Source organism: Natator depressus, chromosome 27, assembly GCF_965152275.1.
Source record: "Natator depressus isolate rNatDep1 chromosome 27, rNatDep2.hap1, whole genome shotgun sequence".
NCBI classification, from domain to species: Eukaryota; Metazoa; Chordata; order Testudines; family Cheloniidae; genus Natator; species Natator depressus.
Window position 1 is genome coordinate 11,009,167 of NC_134260.1, and position 24,857 is coordinate 11,034,023.

The window sequence follows — 24,857 nt, forward strand, 5'->3', positions numbered from 1 at the left end:
CGTCCAGGGGCATGCCCCAACGGGGGGGGGGGGGGGGAGGGGGCAAGAAAAATAACATTTAAGATGTACCTAAATCCCCCCCGAATCGTTAGGTGCGTAGCCGAGTGGTGGAGGGTTTCGTGGGACAGGATTGCTGCTGGTTGCGCGCTGGAGAGCAGAGCTCCCCCCCCCCAATCCCCCGCCAGGCGCTGGGGTGCAAAGGGGGGGGCTGGTTCGTGCCTGGCAGAGCCCAGCGGCTGGGGGAATTGCCTGGCTGCACACGTGCGCTGGACACGGGGATGAGCCGCGTGGAGGGAGCATCATTCTGCCCTGCCCCCCCCCCCCCCCTGAACTGCTGCAAGATGTATGAATATTTCTGGCTGGTGCCCCCCATGGCTTTGCACAGCAAGGCTGTAGTTGGCCACGCGGGGTAAGGTGGGGTGCGGCACCCATCCGCCCCCTACAGGCCCCACAGCGTGGGTGGAGGGGGTGGGGGAGCCGGCGGCGCTCGGAGCTGCACAACCTGGGCTGGCGCCCTGCTTTCTGACCTGGCTAACCTGCTCGAGGCCATGACGCTTTATTTGAATGGGGCACCTTTACCCACCAACTACCCCCCCGCCCGCCATGGGGCCTCTCAGACAGTCCCCAGAACTGCCCCGGCAGGCCCCCGCCCAAGGAGCACCACGGTCAGGGCCCCAGCAGCGGGCCTGGTGGGCAGAGACATAAGTCCAGGACTTTTTGTGGATGCCACAAACCCAAACCCATGAGCACAGGGGCTGGCCACAGCCAAGGGACGGGACAGGGATTGGGGTGGGGGGCGTGAAAGGCAACACCCCCCCCCCCCGCTGTGCATGGCAGCAGTGGGACAGGCCCATGACGCCAGGTTGGTGCTGGGGGGGGGGGGGGAGTCGCCCCCAGCAGGGCTCAGGGGGGGGTCTCAGCAGGTGGAGGTGTGTGTGTGTGTGGTGGGGATGCCCCGCACCCCTCAGCTGGGAGTGCCCCTGGGTGCCTCATCCAGCTCGCTGCATTGCCAGGGGCACTGAAGGCCTGTTCCCGCCCCAGCACGGCTGGGTCGCGGCGCCCGTGGGGCCCTGTCTGCTCTGCCCCGTGAGCTGGGGGAACCCAGCGGCCCCAGAGATGAGGTGAAGACACAAAGACCCGGGGCAGACAGGGAGGGGGCTCTTACGTTAAGGGCAGTCTGACAAATCTGGGGGCGGGGGGGCGGAAACGGGGGGCAGAGCCTGCCAGGCTCCAGGGCCCGTCAGGCAGGGCCCCCACTTTGCTTTCGCTGCTCCCCTGAGCTGAGGGCAGGGGACAGCCCGGGGTCACCGCCAGTGGCTGGGGTAAGGTTGGTGCAGGACTCACTCCCCAAAACAGACACCACAGAGCCCAGGAGGGGCGCGGGGGGGGGGAGCACAGCCTCGGCCACCCGCGTGGTTCGGCTCCTTCCCGCAGGGGGCTGTGATGGGCACGGACGAGGCCGCTGTGGTGCTCGAACCCTCGACACGCTCGGCGGGGTGGGGGGCGGAAGGTGCCTGGTGCAACGGAGGGAGGGGCTCACCGCCGGAGGGCAGCAGCGAGCGGGGGGGCGGGGGAATGTGCCCCTGTGCCCAGCCCACCAGGGCCTGGGGATGGCAAGATAGGCGTTCATCAGTGATACGCAGGGTCAGGCCAGAGCTGCAGCCTCGGCTGGTCTCCTGGCTGGCTGCAGGGTAACCGCATTAACGGTGTGTCGGGGGGGGGGGGGGGGAGGAAGGCTGCAGGGGTATGGGGGGGGTGCCCGTGTGCATGACTGGGGCATGGGTCTGTGTGTAAATGCACATGGGTGTGAGCACCGAAGCGTGCACGAGGGCATTTGCGCACGTGCTGATGCACGAACGTGGGCCAGCCGGGGCCCAGCCTGGCTCACACACCGGGTTCGGGCACACGCTCACCCCCCCCACCCCTGTCCCCCCCGCCAACTGTGCAACTGTGGGGGGGTTAAGAGAAGCTTCACCCCCCCACACCTTCACCTCCTCTGCTGCGCCTGTCTGCAGCGACCGCCCCCCTCGCACCCTTTCCCTGGGGACACCCGATATGATTTGGGGGGGCGGGGTGGGGGACCTCTAGCCCCCCAGCACCAGGAAAACGCTCCCTCCCTGCCCCCGCTCAGTTGCCGTAGAAGCCGTAGTAGCCGGGGTCGGCGCCCCCCTCCTTGTCGTACAGGTCCCCGTTGCGGGCGGGGGGCGAGCTCTCGGCGCTGGAGGCGTAGGGCGACACCCGGCGCCGCTTGCACTCCGCCTCGAACAGGCCCGAGTCCGAGGAGTCCACCGACTTGACCGAGGCCGGCTCGGCCCAGCCCTCCGCGTCCTTCCCCTTCTCCTCGCCGCCGGGCGGGGGCCTGGTGTCCCGCACGGGCCGGAACCAGCCCAGCGCCCCGGGGCTGGGCTTGGCGGGCGGCTGCCAGGCGGCGGGCGGCGAGCCGAAGGGGTGGGGCTCCTGGTAGAAGGGCAGCGGGGCGTGGGGCGAGGCCGGCAGGGGGAAGGCCTTCACGCCGAAGGGCATGTACTTGTTCCCGCTGTAGGCGCCGTCGTAGGCGCCATAATCCAGGGGGGCGGCGGGGGGCTGCTGGGAGGCGAAGTACCAGCGGGGCGGCTCCTTGGGCTGCAGGGGCTCCCCATTGTAGTAGCGGCTCTGGGGCAGCGGGTACTGCTCGTGCAGGAAGGACGGGAAGCGGCTGCCGGGCAGGAGCTGCTGGCAACTGGTGGGGTCGGGCGGGGACGGGGTCACGCGGTCGCCCTCTGCCGTCGTGTACATCCTGGGGGGGGACAAACACAAGGGAGGGGTCAGGCAGGGGGTGGAGAGGGAGCTGGACGGCTGGCAGGGTGGGGGGGCCCCTGGTGCCTCAGGTTGGACTCCGGCCCTGGCTGGCTTCAGCGGCGCTCCGGTAACTGAGCTGAGTTTGGGGGGGGGGGGGGGGGGGGGTCTCAGCCCCGCTCCGGGCGGGGCATCCCTGCCCGTCGCCATCCCTTCCTCCGGGCTGGCAAACTCAGCAGAGACACCCGGCCTCGGCGGGCGAGCGACAACGGTCCCTCTCACTTTTTCCACCCACGCGCGGAATAAATGTCCTTCCGTGCACCACTGTCGTGGTCCTGCGGGGATGGGCACCACCCCGAGAAACAAAAACACCCAGACAGAATCTCTCTGTTGAAAAAGTTCCCGGAGGGATAATTACTCCGGCCAGGACACGTTAGGCATTTTAGAACTCACTACTCAAAGAATCAAAGTTCAGTGAAAGAGAGGAATAAAAATCATGAAGGGCACAGACCAGTCAAAACACGAACGTTGCACTTTGAAAGAATAAAATTACAGAGAACGTATGTGCATTGCAGGAAGTCCCAAGAAGGAACAACAAGAACACGTGCGTTGGGAGGTGAGTGTGAAAGACCGTGTGTGTGTGTGTGTGTGTATGTCACACACACACACACACACACCCCCCTCTCTCCCCTCCGCAGCTCCGGGGCTGGGGGAGAGGCGTCTCTCCCGTCCCCGCCGCAGTCCCACATGCCCCAAGCTCCTCCAAGCCCCCCCATCACCTCACCCCGCTGCCCCCATCCTCCATTCTCCCCGCTCACCTGCACACGCGGCCCTTGTGTAGCCGTGCAGGTGCGCACCTTAGCGGGAACACAGGTGAGCGACCCGCCCTCCTGCTGCTAGGGGGAGGCACGTTAAGGGGTCCTGCGGCTTCCCCACCCCCATCCACCCAATGTTTGCTACCCCTCAGTGACCCCCTCCCTGCCCTCCCTGCCAAGGCCCTCTGGCAAATGGGTGCCTCGGAGATGCCTGGCAGTGACCCATTGATGACGGTGCATCAAGGCACCGTCGCCCCCTGGCTGGGCTGGCCCAGCGGGGCGATGGGGAGCGAGCCAGTGGGGGGGCGGGATGGGGGGATACTCACGAGTCAAAGTTGTCCCGGAAGCCCTTGGCAAAGGGGTTGTGGTCGATTTTCAGCTGAGTGATCTAGGACAACACAGGAGAGAGTCTGGGTATGCAGTCGTACCGCGTGAGTGGGGCGGCATGGGGCTGGGGGGGGCAGAGGGGAAGGAGGGAGAGTCGGGAGGGGAAGAAGCCAGGATCCAGGGCAGCCCCCCATCTTCCTAGTGCTCCCCCATCTGTTCCCCCCACCCTATGACACCCCCTGCCCCATTGCTCCCACCACGGGCCCTGATCCACCTTTTCCCAGACACCCGCCCTCTGCTCTTCCCAGCACGAGGCAGGAGCCGGGCCATGGGGTGCGGACGTGACGCTCCAGTCCCCACCCAAGCGCACCATGGGCGGCCTCAGACCTACCCCTCTCCTTGGCACAGCACCCCCTAGTGGCTGCCCCCGGGGTGTCCAAGGGGTTGCCGTGGCCCAGGGAGGCGCGGGGGCCCCGTACTCACGTCGGCGTTCTGGTAGGCCGTGACGGCGATGAACTGCGTCTCCGGGAAGACGAAGGTCTGGGTGTTGCTGGAGGGGTAGGCCTCGTCCCCTTCCCCCTCCTTCACCTCCGTCACGTGCAGCCGCGGTTGGTATTTGTGCAGGGACTGCAGCACGATCATCTGCAGAGAGCAGGGCATGGGAGTGTCGGGAGAGGCGCTTGGAGCAGGGGGCGCGGCGCCCATAAGGGGTGCTCTGCAGCTGGGGGAGGGGCACATTGGGACAACCCGTGGTAGGGTGATCCCCACTGTTCTGCGGGTCAATCTATGGGGGAGACTATGGCAGGCTTATCCTGACTGAGGGTACCATGGGCCTGGGGATAAGCCAGTGAGGGAACGTCCGTGGGATTCATAGCTTTAGATCGATATCATGTGGCAGGCAGTTCCACAGGCTAACTATTGGGCAAAAGGCAGCTCCTTCAGCTGGAAGGAAGGCGACAGAAAGAACGGAACAGAGAAAGCACCGGGGTCCTGGGAGTGAGCCCCACGCCACAGAGACGTGGATGGTGGGGAGTAGGTAGTGTCTGGAGGGTCCAGAAGCTGGAGGGGAGCGCTCCTGCCAGGAACAATGCAGATAGGCTGGCGGGTCTCTGTGTAGTACGCTGTAGGAGGGCGGGGTGGGTACATGGGTGATGGGGACGGGCGTCTGGCCTGTGCCCCGTGATGGGGGACGTTACCCAGGTGAGGGGGACAGGCGTCTGGCCTGTGCCCCGCAATGGGGGACGTTACCCAGGTGAGGGGGACAGGCGTCTGGCCTGTGCCATGGGGGGGTGGTTACCTGTGTGATGTTATTGGACGCCCCCTTGTTATTGGTGAGCTTGAGTTTTCCAAATGAGACCTCCTGGCGCATCCAGTGGGCCCCGGTGTTGGGCGAGTCGGGGTGGAGGTACAGCCGGTTACCTGCCAGAACAGCCCCCTGCTGAGTGCCGGGCTGCTGCCACGGGCCCACCAGCTGCTCCCTGCACCCACGGCTCTGGGCCAGCCCCCCCCACCCCCCGGCAGCCAGCGCCCCCTCCCGGCCGGGTGCCTCCTGCTCAGGGCTTGGAGCAGCACTTGGGGCCAGCCTCTCCACCCAGCTACGGGGGGCGAGTCCCCCCTCATCCAGCCTGGGCCGGGAAGTGCCGGCTGGGTAGGCAGGGGGCAGAGAGGCAAAATAACACATCGGTTATGTGGGGTGCTGTGCTGGCCAGGGAGCCACTGCACCGTCCCGGCTGCCCACAAGAGGGCGCTCTGGCTCCTGGGAATGCCGCGAGCGCTGGGGAGGGGAGTGGAGGGGAGGGAGGGGGGCAGCCGGTGCTGAAGGGATGGGGTGGGGACAAGAAAGGAAGGGGAGGGGCTCCCTGCTGCTCCAAACGGGGAGAGATCAGCTGGTGGGCTGGTCCCGGACCCTGCAGCGCCAGGGGAGTTTGGGGTTGGGCGAATTGCAGACCCTGGCTCCCCAGTCCCGTTCGGGGAAACACGGATCCAGCTCTGCCCCCCCAGAGGGAAAAGGCAGCCCTGAGACCCTGGCCATCGCTGCTTGAAATCTTAACCCCCACCCCCCAATCAGGAACCACCGAATCAGGAACCAGCTGTCAGGTCACAACGAGCCCCCCCCCCCCCCCTTCTGCCCCCCAACACAGCTTCGATAGCAGGCGCCACTCTTGGGAATGGTGCAGAAGCTCCTGGCTACCCAGTCCCAGCCTCTCCCAGCAGGAGGCGCTGTAGGTGAGGGTGCAAGAGCAGTGGCTGGGGCAGGCACCTGGCTCTCCCAGTAGGGGGCGCTGCAGGGGAGGGTGCAGGAGAACCCTAGAGACAGTGGCAAGCCCCGACCACTCCCCTGTACCCAACGCCCTGGTTCCTCAGCCCCATGAACGAGATAACTGGCCTGGATCTCTCCTTCCTACCTGGCATGTTCCCCTCGGCCTTGCCGCACTGGACCCACTTCCCGCCTTGGTACCTCCAGTGGTGCTGATCCACCAGGACGATGTCCACACAGACCCTGTAGTGAGCCACGGGGTCCAGCCCGGAGAGGTTGAAACTAAGAAACGGGAACATCCGCCTGGAGAGGGGACACAAATACAACCCAGAGTGTTACACTGGAGGGGACACCCCCTGGGTCCCCAAATCACACAGCAAGACCCCCGCCCCCCCCCCCCCCACACACACACACACACTTCCCCAGGGCAGAGCATCCTTCTGCCAATGAAATCCCGTGGAGTCTGGCCACGCGGCGGGGAAAGGTCCCCCGAGGAGGGAGCTGGCTCGTGGAGGTGAGCAAGGACCCAGGTGGGATCCCAGCCCGAAGCAGGACGGAGCTGCCCTGAGGATGTATCCGTGGGATATGGGCTGGACGAATGTGATGGCAACACGGGGGATTGGTGTGTGGTGGCTTGGATTGTCCTCATGCTATTATTTATTATGGTAGTGCTGAGAGGCCCCAACAGAGACTAGGGCCCCGTTGTGCCAGGCGCTGTACAAAGACACAGCGAGGCAGTCCCCACCCCAAAGAGGTCACAGTCTGATTAGACAAGACACATACAGGGTGGGAGGGGAAACTGAGGCACAGTGAGATGTGACCAGCCCCAGGTCAGCGGCAGAGCTGGGAGTAGAATCCAGGTCTCCCATTTCCCAGCTCAGCATGGAGCAGGCGCCTTGGTTACCCCTCGGCCAGCCCCATTAGGTTACCCTGTAACTACATGCCCCTAGACAAGGCCAATGCCCAGCTGGTTTCCCTGCCCAGGCAGCTGGAATGCCCCATTAATTCCTGAGCACTGGGGAGGCCCCCGGGGGTATCAAACCAGAGAGATCGGGAGAGGGCTGGGGGCAGAGATTGCAGGAGAGCCTGAGGGAGAAGAGGAGCTGATGGCCGTTAACCATTCCTGGTATTGCAGCAGAGACGGGTCAGGATCGGGACCCACGTGTGCATATACAAAGATGCATTCCCTGCCTCGGAGAGCTGGGCACAGGGAGGGATTGAGGGAAATGGGGGGACTGGAGGAGAGAGGGGAAGCTGGGGGTGGCTATAGAAAGCAGGGGGAAGAAGCAGTAGAGAACAGAGACGGGAAGGGAGACAATGGGGTGGGGGGTGAGGGGTGGAAGCAACCCGCCCACCCCCCCTCGAGCACTGAGCTGGATTATTTCCCAGCTCTTCCCATTCTGGTTCTGAAGGCAGCCCAGCCAGCTGGTTCTGATCCCAGCCCCGCCCCCCAGTCCCTTGCCCCCTATCAGGGCAGATTAGCCACTTGGCCCTGTTGAGAACCCAGCGACTTGTCAGCGGACTGCGACAGGTGGCAGCTCGGTTCTGCGTCCCATGCCCCGGCCCCCCCTTCCCTCTGCCCCTCCTCCTCACTTCTCCGGTTCAGAAAGTGACACCGTTTCTATTCTCAGCCCCATCGCCAGGCCAGGGAAGGGCGGAGGAGCAGGAGAGAGGAAGGCAGGGAGCGAAAAGGGGAATGGAGAGCAATGGCAGAGGACAGCTGGGAAGGGGGAAGAGGAAAGAGGCAGGATCGGGTGGGGCTCACACGTCAATTTCAAATCCCTATTTCAACCCCTCTCGTTAGTGGCCTCCCCATTCGTCAGAGCAAGAAGAGGGGTCCGACAAAGGCAGCTGGGAAATAGGGGACCCTGTCTCCCCACTGCACGGAGGGCCCTAGCCTGGTAGGATCGGGGGGAACAATGCAACAAACCACATCCACGCACGCCTAACAGCCGCCGGCGAGAATCGAACTCAGGACCCTCAAACAATACCAGCCTCTGCAGTTTAAGCCAGGGGTTAGGGAGCGGGTGGTTGTAGACACCGGGGCTGGCCACAAGAGGGAGACATGACCACAATGTAAGGCACGCCTTTAGGGAGTGAGCGCATGGCTCCCTCTAGTGGCCGGCTTTAGGGACTGCAACAGGCTGCTGTTCCCTGCTGAGACCTAAGTCCTCTTAAGCAGCAGGGGCTGCTTTGGTCCTCAAGGCTGCAGGTTCGCTCCAGGCGGACGTAGGAACAGCCCGACTGGGTCAGAGCAAGGGTCCATCTAGCCCAGTGTCCTGTCTTCCCACAGCGGCCGGTGCCAGGTGCTTCAGAGGGGCGACACGTGGCTCAGGCTCGTTATCCCAACGGCGGCAGCCAGGACCAGAGAGGAAACACAAAAGTCCTCTGCAAAGGTTGTACTGTTTTGCAGCCCCCTTTAGGAGATGCTGCCCAGTGACTTTGCGCTTTCTAACCCCCCCTCCCCTCCCCAAACTCTTGCTTCAAACACATTTCAATGAAAAGAGGTTTTGTTTGGCACTTTCAGCGCGTTCAGTGCAGGCTGGGAACTGCAGAGGCAGCCGAGGGACGACACTGACAGGAGGAAGAAAACGAAACTGGCCAGGCTCCCAAAACGGAGCCAAATGGGTTTTAGAGGCCTGATCCTCAGCGGGTGTACACTGGGATAGCGCCGTCCAAATCCGTGGTGGATTAATTATTGGTAATTTATGATGCATGCCCAGATCCTGCTGTCACCCACCCTGGTGTATAGCTGGAGTGTTGCATTTATGCCAGATTTACACTGGTGTGCACCCAGAGTTAGCTTGACAGCGGCGAGTTAAAGATGCATGTTAGTGCCAGGCCCCTCTCGGGTTTACCCTGGATTTACACACTGACTCACGCCGGATTAGCACGAGGGCCCCGAATCAGGCCCAGTCATGCTGATGTAAATATGGAGCAGCAATGCAGCCCTTCTGACCCGAGCCCAGCCTTGCCAATGCCAACCATTCAAAAGTCACCAAGCAGCCCCCCTCCTCCCACAATCGCTTAAAAATCTTGAAATTAAATTTTTTAAAAAATAGATGCTCTTTCTATTTGCCTTCTGGATTTTGAGCCTAGGGAAGTGGGGGGGCTTTACGACTTCAAGCCTCTCTCCGCCACCACGATGGCTGGAACTTACTGTTCTTTTGTTTTAAATGGAAGCCAAGAGTCTCACATCATCACTAGACTCCTGGAACTGGGGCTTTCAGAACAACCAAAATCAGGAGCAAATTGCCAGAGCAAAAATGCCCGAGCTGCCACGCCTGGGATTCTGATCTGAATCCCCCTGGGAGGACTCAGGAGTGAGTCCGCTTCTGTAAGGGGGAGCAAAGTAAGCTCTTGGGGCCAGGGACCATTATTCTATTCTGTTTGTACCTGGCGTCATGGTCCATAGTTCCTATGTGCTACCACAATATAGCACTAATCATAATAAGACTAAGAGCAGAATTTAATCCCCCTCCAGTCCTGCTCATATTCCTGGTGAAGCCAGGAGCTGAGGATTACGGGACGCAAGCTGTTGTCAGTTACACCAGTGTAAAATCTCCACCTCCGCTGGTTTAAATGGGTGACGAACTGGGCTGCCCAGAGAAGGCCTGGCTGGGGCAAGGCTGGCCCAGGTTCTCTCACCAGAGCTCCCATGATCTGTCAATCAAATACGACACCCCCCCATGCCCCCAGTCCCGAACGTGGAGGGGACGGCATAGGAGACAGCAGAGAGGAGAGCGTGTGAATATTTCACTAGCTAGTGAATAAAAGATGGGCCAAGAGCAGGGGGCCAGTAGGGTCCTGGCCACAGCCCTGGGCAAAACGCCTGCCCGTGCTGAACTGACCTGACGGCTCGCAAGGCACCAGGCTCCAGGGACAGGGTGAAGCAGACGTCACCAGAGCCCAGGCTGGCAAGGATGCTGGGCCTCACAGCAGCTCCCCACAGCCCAGCCTGCTGGGTCTTGGGGCCCCATGCAGACACGGTGCACCCGTGGTGTGCATGGACAGACAGGCCCCTCCACAGGAGAGTGACACACTCAGCTGCACCTCTGTTGTGTAAGAGAGACAAGGTGGGGGAGGGAACAGCTTTTAGAGGACCGCTGGGGAGCCCGAAAGCTCGTCTCTCTCACCAAGAGACGCTGGCCCAGTAAAGATACCCCCTCACCCACCTCGTCTCGCTACTATCCTGGGGCCAGCCCCGCAGACACCCTGCGGTATGCCCACAAACACACACACGCTCTGACCCCCTCCCATACAATCAAACACGCACACTTGTAACCCATTCACGACACAGTGACACACACCGAGAGCCCCCCTAGAGGGTGTATGCACAATCTGGCACGCACATATACACGTCCACGCATATGCACACCTGTGACACTCACACAACGCCCCGACTGTGCGCGCACGCAGATTCACACACGCGCCGTCCCCTGGGCACACTCACGGACGCGCACAACCGGTCACCGCCACAGTCCCAGGTAATCTGCCGCACACAAAGACACACCCGCTGAGCCGCACTCAGGCAGACGCGTGCCCCCCGTGGGGCGCGGCTCTTGACACATTAACGGCCCCCTTGAAATATTCACCCCCGACGCGCTCTGCCGGAGGCCACACGCAGGGCCAGGGGGCGCTTTGGGACCCAGGGCCAGGCTCCCCAAATCCTGGCTGAGAGCTGGGGGGGCAGGGAGTCAGGGGATGGGGGGCGCAATGTGGATTCAGTGGGAGCCCTGAGGTGGGGGCGGAGGGAGTCCTGCCAGAACCAGACCCGCTGGTACCGCTCCGTTGGCATGGGGAGGCCAGGGCAGCTCCCCCCTGCCCCGCAGGCTCCATTCCACCTGCCGAGTCCGGCTTTCTCCCCATCATTTCAGGGACCTCGCTCCCTCTCTGCGTTCCCCTTTTCCTCCCCCTCCCGCCGCTGCTCTTCTCTTCCTTTCTCTCTCTCTCTTTCCTCTGCTTCTCTCGGTCTTTCTCACTTCCTTCCTTCCTCCCCTCCCCTCCCCAAGCTTGCCACAGCACATGATGCTCAAAGCCGACAGGCCAAGTCATCGCGGCGCGGCCCCCACTCCCGGCGTGGGAGGGGGATGCCGGGCGGAACCAGGAGGGGCTTTGAGCCGTCGAGCTCCGGGTTTCCTTGAAGCGCCGGCGTTTCTGATAAAGCAGGGCCCGGGGCGGAGTGATCTCAGGGCCGGGGGCGACCTGGCGGGAGCCGGGCCCCGCTTCTCAGAAACGACTTTGGAAAGCCCAGCCCAGGCCGGGCTCCTAGGGCCAGGCTGGACCTGTCGGCGGGCCAGGCCGGACCTGGCGGGGGGCCAGGACCCTCCCCTCCTTCTGCATGGAAATTCTCCTCCCCACTGCTCAAAGAGCGGCCCTGGGGTGTCCCAGGGAGTCATGGGAAGCAAATAACTTTCAGAGGTCACTTCTTCTGCCTGCTTTCACCCTTGGTTACCTCCGGGAGACCCTCATCCCAGGTCTCCTCTTCTGTACTAGTGACTAGTGGGGGGCACCTCTGAGCACCCAGCCTGCCCCATGCCTTGTGCCCTCCCATGTCTAATCTGCCCCGTGCCCCCAGCCTGCCCCACGCCCCTTGCCCCATACCCCAGCCTGCCCCATGCCCAATGTCTAACCTGCCCCCAGCCTGCCTCATGCCCCCAGCCTGTGCCCAAGCCCAGCTGTGGGTTGGCACCAAGGCTCAGCAGCAGAGCTGGGGGTATGGGGAGCCCAGGGCTGGGATAGCGGGGGGTCAGGGTAGTGGAGCATCTGCAAAGGGGAGGAGGAAGTTGGTACAGCCCCCCTGCCCACAGCACGTGGGAATCTGTAATGCTCCTCGTCTGGGTCCAGACCATGTTCCCTCTCCCCTGCCAACCCTTCTGCAGCCAAGATCTTCACGGGCTCGAACTAAAACCCTGGATCCAAAGCATCCTGAAAATCTGGGGCTGTTCAAATGCCCACCCCTGATCTGAGCCGGAAGGTTGCAAATGGCTCCAATCCAGAACTGCACCAAACCAGACCCGCTGCCCCGCTTTCAGCCAGGCATCTCCCGTGACACATCCATTCTCCTCCTGCAGCTGAGTCTGCCCCACGCAGCGGGAGGTTCCTTCTCCACGGGAGCTTAGGTTTTATTTCAGCTCTGAGGTATCGGAGAGCGAGAAGAGGGCTGGGTTGGTGGCACCCTTCCTGCACTGGGATATTTATACCGCGTGGTGCCGGCTCCTTGCCATGGTGACTTGCTGCAGACCAGGGCGGTGGGGGGCTGGGGTAGGTGCAGGCGGGGAGGGATACACTCAGCTGAGCGGCTGCCTCGGGTCTTAAGATCTTTGGTGCCCCCAACTTTCACAGACCCGAGCAGGCTGGATCCTGAGCAGAGTTCAATGGAGCTCCCCGCAGCTGGGAATCCATTCGCAGGAGCTCAGCGAGGCGTTGGGAGGCTATGCCGGTTTCCTGCCAGCTTTCCTTGCTCGATTAGGCAAACGAATTTCCCAAATGCTTGCCCCGAGGCTCCGCTGAACCTGGGGAGTGTGAGCGCTTTGCTGCTCTCCAGGAAGGTCTCTGCTCCCAGGGCGCCAGGATCTCCCCCGAATAATTGTATCAGAGACATGATCTTCATGCCGAGGGAACAAGCCCTCACCGTGTGTGGCTTCTGCCTCCCGATGCTGCTGATTTGTGGTGGCACAGAGGAGCCTGAGGGTGCCGTTTTCATGGCTGCGTCAGCAACGTATTGCCCCATATGCTTATGGGGCAGGTGGGGCTGGGGCGTCTCAGGCCTGGTCTTGGTGCCATTAAACTGGTCACGTCCAATGGAAGCCGGAGCAGGCCCTGAGTTGAATCCGACGTGGAGCCAAAAGCAGCACCTCTGCACTGAAATGAAGCCACTTCTGGAGTGGAGCATGTCAGTGGCCAAACAGCTCGCAGCAGCGGGGAGACCCCTTCCTCAGAGAAAGCCCCCCCTGGAGTGGATTTTCACGCCAGCATCTTTGTGCTCCGTCACTCTTGATTGACAGCAGGGGGAGGGGAATCAGGCCCCCAGTTTTAATCCAGTGCTTAGAGTTAGGCCCTCTCTCTCTGTGTCCCAGGCTTTTGGGTCCCAGGGCATTTAAGTGCCTCTGGAAGTTTATACAACCTCCCCCCACATAGTATCTGAGCACCCAAGGGTGGGGTAGTGGTGGGGAAATCAAGCCCTTTAATTACGCACCCTCCCATTAAGGCTCCTGAAACCCATTAATGAAGCCTCACAAAGCCCTGCCCCAGGAGGTGGGTATCATTTTACCCATGGGGAAACTGAGGCAAGGAGGCCTGGCTATGGCAAAGCTGGGAGTAGAACCCAGGCATCCTGCCCGCCCAGTCCCTATGTGCTAACCACTGGGCTACAGCAGACTTGGGGCTTTTGCAAGGCCAATGCTGCCCTCATTTGGGGGGGTTAGGGGGGAGAATTTCTTGCCCCCCTCTGCCAGATTGCTATGATCCCCGTTGGGCATCTCCGCTGCCTCTCCAATCACATTAGTATCAGCCCCTGATGGATGGGCTGGGTCCCCCGTATCGTCCCCAGTCCCTTTGGGACGGAGATCATCATCTCTGTTTGGCTTTCACACGCGAGGGTAAGAGCCTTGGACAGAGCAGGGGGTGGGGACAGACAGGGGAGCTCTTTGGACTGGACCAGCTAGGAGCCAGACCTCTTGTTTGCAGAGCCCAGGCTTCTAGCGAGTTAGAAATGAAGGGCTGGATCCTCCTTCAATGGAGCGACGCCAACGAACCCCCGCTGAGCTTTGACGGGAGACATCAGCATTCCTGGCTCCGTGATCATTTGGACGTCTGACTCTCACAGGCACGGGTCTGCACCAGCCAGGGATCTGACCCGTTAGATTACAGGCAAACCGGTTCATTGCTCTTATGTTGCACAGTCAACGGATGTCCAATCAGTGCGAGCTACACCGCTTTGAAACTTACACCAGTTTCCCAGCCCCTATACACAGGGGGCCTGATCTTGGTTGCACGGGTGTCAGTAAGGAGTAATGACAGGTTTCAGAGTAGCAGCTGTGTTAGTCTGTATCCGCAGAAAGAACAGGAGGACTTGTGGTACCTTAGAGCTTAACAAATTTATTTGAGCATAAGCTTTCATGAGCTACAGCTCACTTCATCGGATGCATGCAGTAAGGAGTAAGTATCAGAGGGGTAGCCGTGTTCGTCTGGATCTGTAAAAATAAGGAGTAACTCCACTTTGTATTCGTACAGGGCCTAGTGCGATGGGGTCCTGATCTTGCCTGGAGTTTCTAGGCGTTACTTTAATACAAATAAATCATAATACTGTAATGATAGAAGTTAATAAAGTACAGGTAGGAGCTGAAGAGAAACAGTCACGCAAAAGTGTCCCATTCATCACGAGAAGGCAGACAACTAAATATTGACAATTTTGATAAGTGCTTGTCTACAAATGCAAGAAGTTTAAATACTAAAGATGGGTGAACTTGAGTGCCTGGTATTAAATAGGAGATTGATAGAATAGGCATCCACAGAAACTTGGTGGAGTGATGATAATCAATGGGTAATACCAGGGTACAAAATGTGTAGGAATGACAAAGTAGGTCATGCTGGTAGAAGAGTGGCACTTTATGTGAAAGAAAACAGAGTCAAAGACAGCAAAAATCTTAAATGAATCAAACTGCATCAAAGAATCGCTATGGATGTAAATTCCATGCTCGAATAATATGAATACAGCAGTAGGGATACACCACTGACCACCTGACCAGGATGGTGATAGTGACTGTGAAATGCTCTGGGAGATTAGAGAGGCTACAAAACCAGAAACCCCAATAATGATGGGGGATTTCAACTATCCGCTTATTGACTGGGAACGTGTCATCTCAGGAAGAGATGCAGAGATAAAAATCTCTAGACACCATTAATGGCTGCTCCTTGGAGTAGCTAGTCCTTGCACCCACAAGGGGAGAGACAATTCTTGATTTAGTCCTAACTGGTCCAAGAGGTGACTATAGCTGAAGTGCTCAGTAATAGCAACCGTAATGTAATTAAATTTAACATCCTTGGGGAGAGGGGAAGTACCAGAGAAAATCACTACAGCAGCATTTAACTTCAAAAAGGGGAACTACAGAAAAATGAGGAGCTCAGTTAAACAGAAATTGCAAGGAACAGTCACAAGGGTGAAATGCCTGCAAACTGCATGGAAACTTTTTTAAAAACACCATAAGAGATGCTCAAACTATATACGCCCCAAATAAATAATAAAATAATAATAATAATAATCAGGAAAGGGACCAAAAATATACCACCATGGTAAACAGAGTTAAAGAGATGCTTAGAGATAAAAAGACATGTTTTAAAAATTGGAAGTTAAATCCTATTGAGGAAAACAGAAAAGAACATACTCTGGCAAGTCAAGTGTAAAAATATAATTAGGCAGGCCAGAAAAGAATTTGAAGAGCAACTAGCAAAAGACACACACAAAAATTTTGCTCTTAGTTTTAAAGTATATCAAAAGCAGGACACCTGCCAAACAATCAATGGGGTCCACTGGTTGATTGAGGTGCTGCAGGATCACTCAAGTAAAACAAGACCGTTCCGGAGAAATTATATGAACTTTTTGCATCGGTCTTCACTGCAGAGGATGTGAGGGAAATTCCCACACCAGAGACATTCTTTTTGCTCAACGAATCTGAGAAACGGTTCCAGAATGAGGTGTCAATAGAGGAGGTTTTGGAACAAATTGATAAATTAAATGGTAATAAGTCACCAGGACTAGATGGCATTCATCCAAGAGTTCTGAAGGAACTCAAATATGAAACTGCAGAACTACTAACTGTGGTATGTAACTTATCGCTTAAATCAACCTCTGTACCAGATGACTGGTGTTTAGCAAATGTAATGTCAATTTTTTAAAAAGGCTCCAGAGGTAATCCTGGCAATTACAGGCTAGTAAGCCTGACTTCAGTACCAGGCAAATTGATGGAAACTATGGTAAAGAACAGAATGATCAGACATATAGATAAACATGATATGTTAGGGAAGGGAAAACATACCTCACCAATCTATTAGAATTCTTTGAGGGTATCAATAAACATGTGGACAAGGGTGATCCAGTGGATATAGTGTACTTGGACTTTCAGAAAGCTTTTGACAAGGTCCCTCAGCAAAGGCTCTTAAGCAAAATAGGCAGTCATGGGATAAGAGGGAAGGTCCTCTCATAGATCAGTAACCCGTTAAAAGATAGGAAACAGAGAGCAGGAACAAACAGGTTTCACAGTGGAGAGAAGTAAATAGCAGGGTCCGCCCAGGATCTGTACTGGGACTAGTGCTGTTCAACACATTCATAAGTGGTCTGGAAAAAGGGGTAAGGAATGAGATGGCAAAATTTCAGATGATAACAAAAGTACTCAAGACAGCTAAGTCGAAAGCTGACTGCAAAGAGTTACAACAGGATCTCACAAAACTGGGTGGCTGGGCAACAAAATGGCAAATGAAATTCGGTGTTGATAAACGCAAAGTAATGCACATTGAAAACATAATTCCAACTATGCATGCAAAATGATGGGGTCTAAATTAGTTGTTACCATTCAAGAAAGAAATCTTGGAGTCACTGTGGATCGTTCTCTGAAAACATCTGCTCAATGAGCAGCAGCAGTCCAAAAAGTGAACAGAATGTTAGGAACCATTAGGAAAGGGATAGAGAAATCAGACAGAAAATATCATGATGCCACTATATAAATTAATGGTACACCCACACCTTGTACTGCGTGCGGTTCTGGTCACCCCATCTCACAAAAGATGTATTAGAATTGGAAAAAGTACAGAGGTGGGCAACAAAAATGATGAGGGGGATGGAACAGCTTCCGTATGAGGAGAGACTAAAACCACTGGGATCGTTCAGCTTTGAAAAGGGACGACTAAGGGGGGAGATGATAGAGATCTATAAAATCATGACTGGGCTGGAGAAAGGGAATAGGGAAGTGTTATTTACCCCTTCACATAACACAAGAACCAGGGGTCACCCAATGAAATTAATAGGCAGCAGGTTTAACACAAACATAGGGAAGTATTTCTTCACACAACGCACAGTCAACCTGTGGAACTCATTGCCAGGGGATGTGGTGAAGGCCAAGACAATAACTGGGTTCAAAAAAAAAAAAAAAAAAAGAGTTAGATAAGTTCCTGGAGGACAGGTCCATTAATGGCGATTAGCCAGGATGATCAGGGACGCAGCCCCATGCTCTGGGTGTCCCTAAACCTCTGACTGCCAGAAGCTGGGACTGGACGACAGGGATGGATCACTCAATCATTGCTCTGTTCTGTTTGTTTCCTCTGAAGCGTCTGGCACCAGCCACTGTCAGAATACAGGACAGTAGGCTAGATGGACCATTGGTCTGACCCAGCGTGGCCATTCTTCTGTTCTTATAATCAGTGGGTTACTGGGCTCAATTCTCCTCCCACTTACCCCAGGTTCACACTGGTGTAACTCAGCTGACCTCACTGGCTTTACTCTGGATGAATGCCAGTGGGAGTGCACAGAGCATCAGGCCCCTCAGCGTGAGAATTGGTGTGAGATCACAGTTGCTTCCCCCGTTGCTTAGGTCATGGTTGACTCTAGCCCACTGGGGCCAGCAGGAATGTGTCCCGGTTACAGGCTGTTTCCATTGGCATGTGGAATCACTCCCCATGACCACACCCCCAGGTACAACCCTCCTCACTCATTCCACCCCACGCCGACTGCGGTAATGCGGTGTCAGGGAGTCGCTCCCCGTGGGCCCTGCAGCGTTTCAAACTTCCTCCTGGGGCTGAAGGTTTGGTTGTTTTTCCACTGAGCTTCTCTTTTGCTTTTTCAATCACACATCGGGGCGGCAGCAAACGGAGCGTAACAGACCACACACACACACAAACTACCACCTCCTATTGGCACTGACCGACGATGCACACACAGGCCCACACAATCAGCTGGAAAGGGGAGGCACCCTGGGGAACGAGGGGCCTTAAAATTACAGCCAGACCAAAGAAAACTGATGCTCTGGGTTCACTGGCAGTTTTGACAGGTTAAACAAAGAAAATGATTTGGGGCCAAACGAAACGGTCTGTTTGACCCCAAAGGTTTCGGTTTTGAGCATTCTTAAATATTTTTGAATTTGAAAAGAAAATAAAGGCAACGTCAAACCGGAAAAATCAAAATGTTGAGACCCCCCCCCCATACCCGCTGCCGAACAATTTGGTGAAACTGACGCAACCTGCGAACGGTTCTCGCTCGCGCGTTTTGGCCCCGAGACTTTCAGCTGAAAATTTTCGCCCACCTCTAAGGAAAACCCTCTTCCGGCCGGATCCTCCATCGACCTAGCGCTCCTGATGGCAGAGGGGCTTTGCTGATTTACAGCGAACCAAGACGCCGGGCCGGATTCAGCGCCACATCACGGCGGCAGAACAGAGAACCAGCCCTCTCGGCTCGATCGTTCAGCGTGCTTCTCCTAACCCAGACACCGCCGGTGAAGCCACATCGGGGATTGTCCCCAGCTACGAGCGCTGGCTGGCCAATCAAAAGGCACACGGATTGGTGTGACCAAGCCGGTCTTCAAGGTCGTGTTCTTTTAAACAACTGTGTGGAATTTCCTGAACACACTGATTTCAGCAGGTTTCCACCCCTTCCCCTTATTTTTCATTTGAGGATCTTAAAGCACTGGGCAAAGACCAATTGTATGAAAGCTCACAATCTCCCCCCAGGAGGTGGGCCATCCCCATTTAAAGATGGAGAAACCAAAGCGTGGGGTCTTGGCCCCAAGATCACAGAGAAAGAGCTGGGGATAGAACCCAGGAGTCCTGCCTCAGGCTTCTGCACACCGACCACAGCCGGAAATAGAATCCGCCCTCCAGCCTGTCTGTGACCACCAGCCCCCCAGCCCAAGGAATAGAAGCCAGGAGTCCCACATTGTGGGTCTCCCCAGCTCTCACCACTAGACCACATGAGCATGTCCACAAACAAAAATTTCTTCTTCCCTTCACAGAGACTTCAGCAGGGTGACCACCTGGAGGGGATCACATGGAACACCGGTGGAGGCAGGGGATACACACACAGAGCTGTGCCAGGCAGAGAACATCTGCAAAGCTCTCGCCAAACCAGTACGGCGCCAGGACCCACCCTCTGGCTGAGGGTTCAAATGTAGCACACGTCTCCCGGCCGAGCCACAGTCTGAGCAGCCATCCTCAGCCTGGCTTGGTCAGTAACAGCTCGGGGAGGGGGGGAGGAGCTGGAGTGCTGTGGCAGGGAGTTTACAAGGGCATAGATTCTGTTCAGACCAGACCACCTGTTTCCCCCCTTGTAAGGGACGCCAATGACAGCCCTGGAGTCCCACTGAGTTATCCCAGCTGAATTCCTGGCTCCCTTGGAGTTTAAGAAGCCCTGGCAGGATCTGTCTGGTATCTGCTCATTGCTACGCATTACGGGGCCTGCTGATATCGCTGGTAACCTCCCCACACGCACACGCTTCACTGGTTTCAGTGGGAGGTTTGGCCCTGATGGATTTATTGGTAGTAAAGTAAGAACGCATTGTGGGCATGAGTGATAAAATCCAATCCCAGGGCAGGATCCAAATGTGTCCAAGGCTGGTTGGGATTAAAGGGGAGAAATCTGGGGGGTCTCTAAAAGCAACACAAGAATGTTCTCAAATTGGGCAGCCCAAATTGGAGTCAATCCATAGTCGATGCCACAGCATCCAGCATGGATCCCTGAGCCCTTTACAGACTGATAGAAAAAGATTCCCCTTACCCACCACTGGAATGCAACCACCTCTGGGGGGGAGCTCAGCAGCTGTGTAAGGGTTTGATCCAAAGCCAGTGGAAACAGTTCAACAGGCCATAATAGCACCCAATAATGCTGCACAGCGGTTTCAGATAGGAAGCGAAGTGCCACAGAGCTTGAAGAAATGTTTGTTCCTACGGCCAGATGGGCAGTTTTTAGATTCTGGAGCAGAGCAGAGGGGAGATTTTAGGTGGTTTTAGACCTTTTTTTTTTTAAGCGCTAGTTAAAAATAATCCACTGGTCTGGTGACATTGTGGGAGATGTTAAAGGCAGGTTTTCTCCCCACAGGGTTGGCTGGGGCCTTATGCAAACGTGTGCGCTTGAAAGCAGAAACTCGGTCTCTGATTTTTAAACTCAATGGTCCAGACTCTCATCTGGTGGAAACGAACGCAGCTCCACTGGTTTCAAAGAAGCCACAGCGATTTACACCCACTGAGAACTTGGCCCCTGTTTGATAGCGTTTTCTATCCACTTTCCGCTGGTGTAAATGGAGGGCCGGGGGAACCTGCCCCATACTCCCTACTGAAATCGATAGAGGTAGGGTAAATCTGGAGTATCGCCGTAGTGAGTCAGGGTGGCTATTTTAACCTAGGCCTTTCCTATTTAAATGTCTCCTCCTGCACGTGGCTGCATCTAGACTGCTGGACTGCCTCATCAATGTGCACTGTGTCAGCAGGGGACACGCAGGATCAGGCCACCCCCCCACACATGCATTGACTCAGCAGGAGACACGGCGGTTGCCTGATGGTGCGAAACTCTGAGTTCTTCGCCTGCCTAGCGCAAAGTCGGATTCTTAGGTGACAGCCGTCCTGCCTCCGGGCACGACTCCAATACCAGCCCTTGGGGACCGGGCTGTGATGAGCTACCGAAATCAACAGGAAGCAATTGCTGAAGTTAAATCTAAACATTACTGAAAGCCACGTGGCCCTGCCCTGCATGTAACACAATGAGCTAGTGCAGAGGTGGGCGAACTACGGCCCGCGGGCCACATCCGGACCGCGGGACCGCCCTGCCCAGCCCTTGAGCTCCCGGCTGCGGAGGCTAGCCCCAAGCCCCTCCCCCGCTGCCCCCCCCTCCCCTCAGTTATGCCACCGCGTGCGGCTTGCGCCTGCCCACCTCCCAGGCTTTCCAATAAGATAAGGGGCAGGAGGTCCCAGGGGGATGGTCAGGGAACAAGGGTGGTTGAATGGGGCGGAGGTTCTGGGAGGGGGGGCAGTCAGGGAACAGGGAGCGGGAGAGATTGGATGGGTCAGGGGCTCGGGGGGGGGGCCGTCAGGGGGCAGGGGTGTGGATAGGGGTTGGGGTAGTAAGGGGACAAGGAGTGGGGGGGGGTTGGATGGGGGGTGGTCCCGGGAGGGGCATTTAGGAACGGGGGGGTCTCAGGAGGGGGCGGTCAGGGGACAAGGAGCAGGGGGGTTGGATGGGTCAGGAGTTCTGAGGGGGGCAGGAAGTGGGAGGGGGCATATAGCGGGTGGGGGCCAGCCTATTTGGGGAGGCACAGCCTTCCCTACCCAGCCCTCCATACAGTTTTGCAACCCCAATGTGGCCCTCCGGCCAAAAAGTTTGCCCACCCCTGATCTAGTGGCTAAAGCGTTACCTGGCGACTCTGCAGATGTGAGTTCTAATCCCCTCCCTGGCAACAAGGCTTGGGCAAACCATTATTTTGAGGCTTTATTTCCCCTCTCGTCTATTTATGCTCCATGCTCTTTTAGCGCTGAGCACAAGGAGGCCTCTTTGGCGTCTCTAGGCACGACCGCCCCGGGTGTGGACACGTCTGGCTGGCGTGAGAACGTCTCATCTGCGTTATAGGCTCTCTTCTAGCAAGGGAGATTCTCCTTCAGCTCAGAACACTGGCGGATCTGCCAGGACGCTCCACATGGCCATAGGATGCAGCGCGGCCTTGCCTGTGAAATCCTACCTGACCTCCTGTTTGTTACACTAGAATACAGGTGCCGGGCCCTTGATTGCTGCATATGAATGTAACCCAACCAAGCACGTCGCTCTCTGCCCCATAGAGTGGGGCTGAACCCCATGGTGGTCCAGGAGGCACCTGCAAATGGCTGATGGCCTAAGTCGGACAACAGACTCGGGCTTTTCGATCGAGGGGGTTGATCCCAGCTGCTGAAAAACCTTCCAGGGGTGCAGGAGGGTAAAATACCCCGTGTCCTCACCAGGGCGCCACCCAGAGAGAATTCCCTTGTTTTCCCACAGTATGGCCGCAGGGGTGTGGAGAAGCCTGACCCCTAGTGGGTGCACTTGAGGGATGCAACCGAACAGTGTCTCCTCACAGCCCCTGTTGAGAGCAGTTCCTATTTATTTGCGGCCGGTCCCTATGGCAATGGATGGACTGCATCAGTGAGGACTGGCCTGGAGAAAGAAGAAGAGCTAAAGGAAATCTCTGGAGAGAACTTCTCACAGAGATGCTGGAAGGGGATCGGATCTCGCCCCAGCTCCAACTGCCTCTGTGGCCCAATTCCGATCTCACAGCACTGCCAGGCCCCAATTCAATGCAGCACGTGCTTCACATTAAACACGCACCTTGTCATTACGCTTCCTGCCGGCCTGGCTCCATTTGGGGGAGGGGTCTCTTCCCCTCACCTGCCATGGGGCGATTCTGATCCGGCTCCTGAAACCTTTCTGCTCAGAGACTCCTCTGGAGAAACCCCTCTCCTGTTCTTGGACCTTCTGCCCAGCCTTCCCCACCCACTCCCATCCCTGGCACGGGTGCCTCTTCCTTCCAAAACACAGTTGTCTGCCCCTCCCCATCTGCACCCCAGTCTGGGAAGCTAGGATCCAACTCCCTGAATCCGCAGACTTTTCTCACCCCACAAGGGCAGGCCCTGGTCACAAGGCTTTTAATCCCAGAGGTGTCGGAAGATCAGGCCAAACCAGATCCCACTGGCAGGGGGAGGGGGCCTGGGAGCCATTCACCCCTCATTAAACGTGTCTTTCACCTTGCTCCTGAACCTCTTCCTTCATCAGCTCTGTCTCCACCTCAGCTCATCTGAGCAGGAACCTTCCTTCCTTTGTGGCCGCTTGGCCCCGACCCCCCTGGAAATGGATTCCCAGCTCAGGACTGGTCTCCGCTGCATGTATGCGGCAATTACCCCAGAGCACAGTCCCACCCTACGTGGCTGTAGGAACTCCACCTCCCGCAACGGTGGTAGCGTGGTCAACGGAAGCATCCCTCCCTCAGCCCAGCCACATCTACACCAGAGGCTAGGTCAGCTGAGCCCTTAGGGGTGTGAATTTTTCACACCTGAGAGCCATGGCTATGTTGATTGAGATTTTTAGGGTCGCCCAGACTGCCGCTGCCCCAGTGGAAATCCGATGTGGCCCCCCCGTCTTCAATGGATGCAGAGTCCCAATCTCCTCCCTCCAAGATCCGGAGCAGCGCCACCGACTTTAAAAGACTAAATTTTTCACCCCCTCACTTATCCACTGACTCTGGATTTAGGCCGGCGTCGCTGAGATCAGACTCTGGCCCTTCAATGCAGCGATGTCCACTGCCAGTCAGAGTTGGGGTTGATTCCCTCCCGGCTCCATGTCCCTCCACCTTTGACTTCTCTCTCTCCATGCAAGACCCCAGCCCTGGCAGCCCTCAAAAAACCCCAACACCTGCTTCCTCCACTCGTGCCCTGGTGCCTCTGGCAGAAACTCCGTGACCGTGTGGACCTTCCTCCACTGCGATGCCATCCTCTCCTCCTTCAGTTCTGCCCTCTCCCTACCAAGCAACCCTGCCTCTCCAACCCGGCCGACTCCCATGCCCCCAATCCCAGCTGTTTGGACTCCCTCCTCAAACCGTCCCCCTGTCCTACCCCTCCACTTCTCCCGCATCATAGGATCTCCCCATTTTCTCCCTGCCAGCCAGGCCCCAAAACACGGCCCTCTTTCCAGACCCTCCCATCCAGGCTAGGTCTAAATCTTGCCAACTCTTTCGGCAGAACCTCTCTAAGGGCTAGTCTACACTGGAAGTGCTACAGAGCTCTCCCGCCGGCATCATAAAACCAGCCTCGGCGAGAGGCAGCAGCTCTGTCATCGGGAGACACTCTCCTGCCGGCACAGTGCTGTTCACACCCATGCAACTTACGTTGCACAAGGGGATGGCTTATTCACGCACCCCTGAGCAGCGTAAGTTACAGAGCCATAAGTGGTAGTGTGCACCCGCCCTGGTCTACACCAAATAACCACATCAATCAGGTGTGTGAAAAATCCACACCCCGAGCGAAGCAGTTATACAGACCTAATCCCCCATGTAGACAGCACTGGGTTGACGGGAGGGCTTCTCCCCCGGCCCTCAGGGAGGTGAATTGACAACGCTGACAGGAGAAGCCACGGCCTGGCCTCTCCACCCGTGCAGCTAAAACTCTCATCATCTCGTGGCCCCGACCAATGCAGTCTTGCCCTGTGCCGCCCCGTTCAGACTGCTGCTGCTAAGAGCATCATCGAGCACCCCACCGCTCTCTCTGGATCTCTCCCCTGGCTCCCCCTTTCTCCAGCACTTCAAATGCGAGCGATTTGCCTTCACTTTCAATTCTTGTCAGCTCCCCGCAGGGGGTGCCAGCCCCACTGGTTACAATTTCAACAAGCCCCTCTGTGCTCGCTCCCACACGGCCCCTCTAAACATCCCCAATCCCACCTCCTTGGCCATCTTCCTGGTGGTCTTCACTCTGCTGATGAAGTGGAATCTTGTTCTCCTGCAATTCCCTCAACTCTCTCCTTTGCCTTGATCCTACAAAAAACCGGCGAGGCAGCTGATGCTGGTCCCGGCCCATTGTTCCCTCGGACCCCCCCATCCGCATCCAGCCGCTGTCTCTTGGACCATCTTTTTGTTCTGTGTTGGGGAAGCACCTGGCACAATGGGGCTCTGAGCCTCCGTGGGGGCTCTGCC

The 24,857-nt window shown here is 57.3% G+C and overlaps 1 protein-coding gene across 1 annotated transcript in view; it reads right to left on the reverse strand.

Annotated features, from left to right (window-relative positions):
• Positions 1-1,869: 1,869 nt before the first annotated feature.
• Positions 1,870-24,857, reverse strand: part of TBX21 (T-box transcription factor 21) — a 33,954-nt gene continuing 10,966 nt past the window's right edge. The window contains exons 2-6 of the mRNA XM_074940667.1: positions 6,323-6,477; positions 5,215-5,336; positions 4,401-4,559; positions 3,917-3,978; positions 1,870-2,776 (exon numbers count right to left, since the gene is read on the reverse strand). Coding sequence (XP_074796768.1) covers positions 2,128-2,776; positions 3,917-3,978; positions 4,401-4,559; positions 5,215-5,336; positions 6,323-6,477 — 1,147 coding nt within the window. The 3' untranslated portion in view covers positions 1,870-2,127. The remainder of the gene's footprint in view (positions 2,777-3,916; positions 3,979-4,400; positions 4,560-5,214; positions 5,337-6,322; positions 6,478-24,857) is intronic.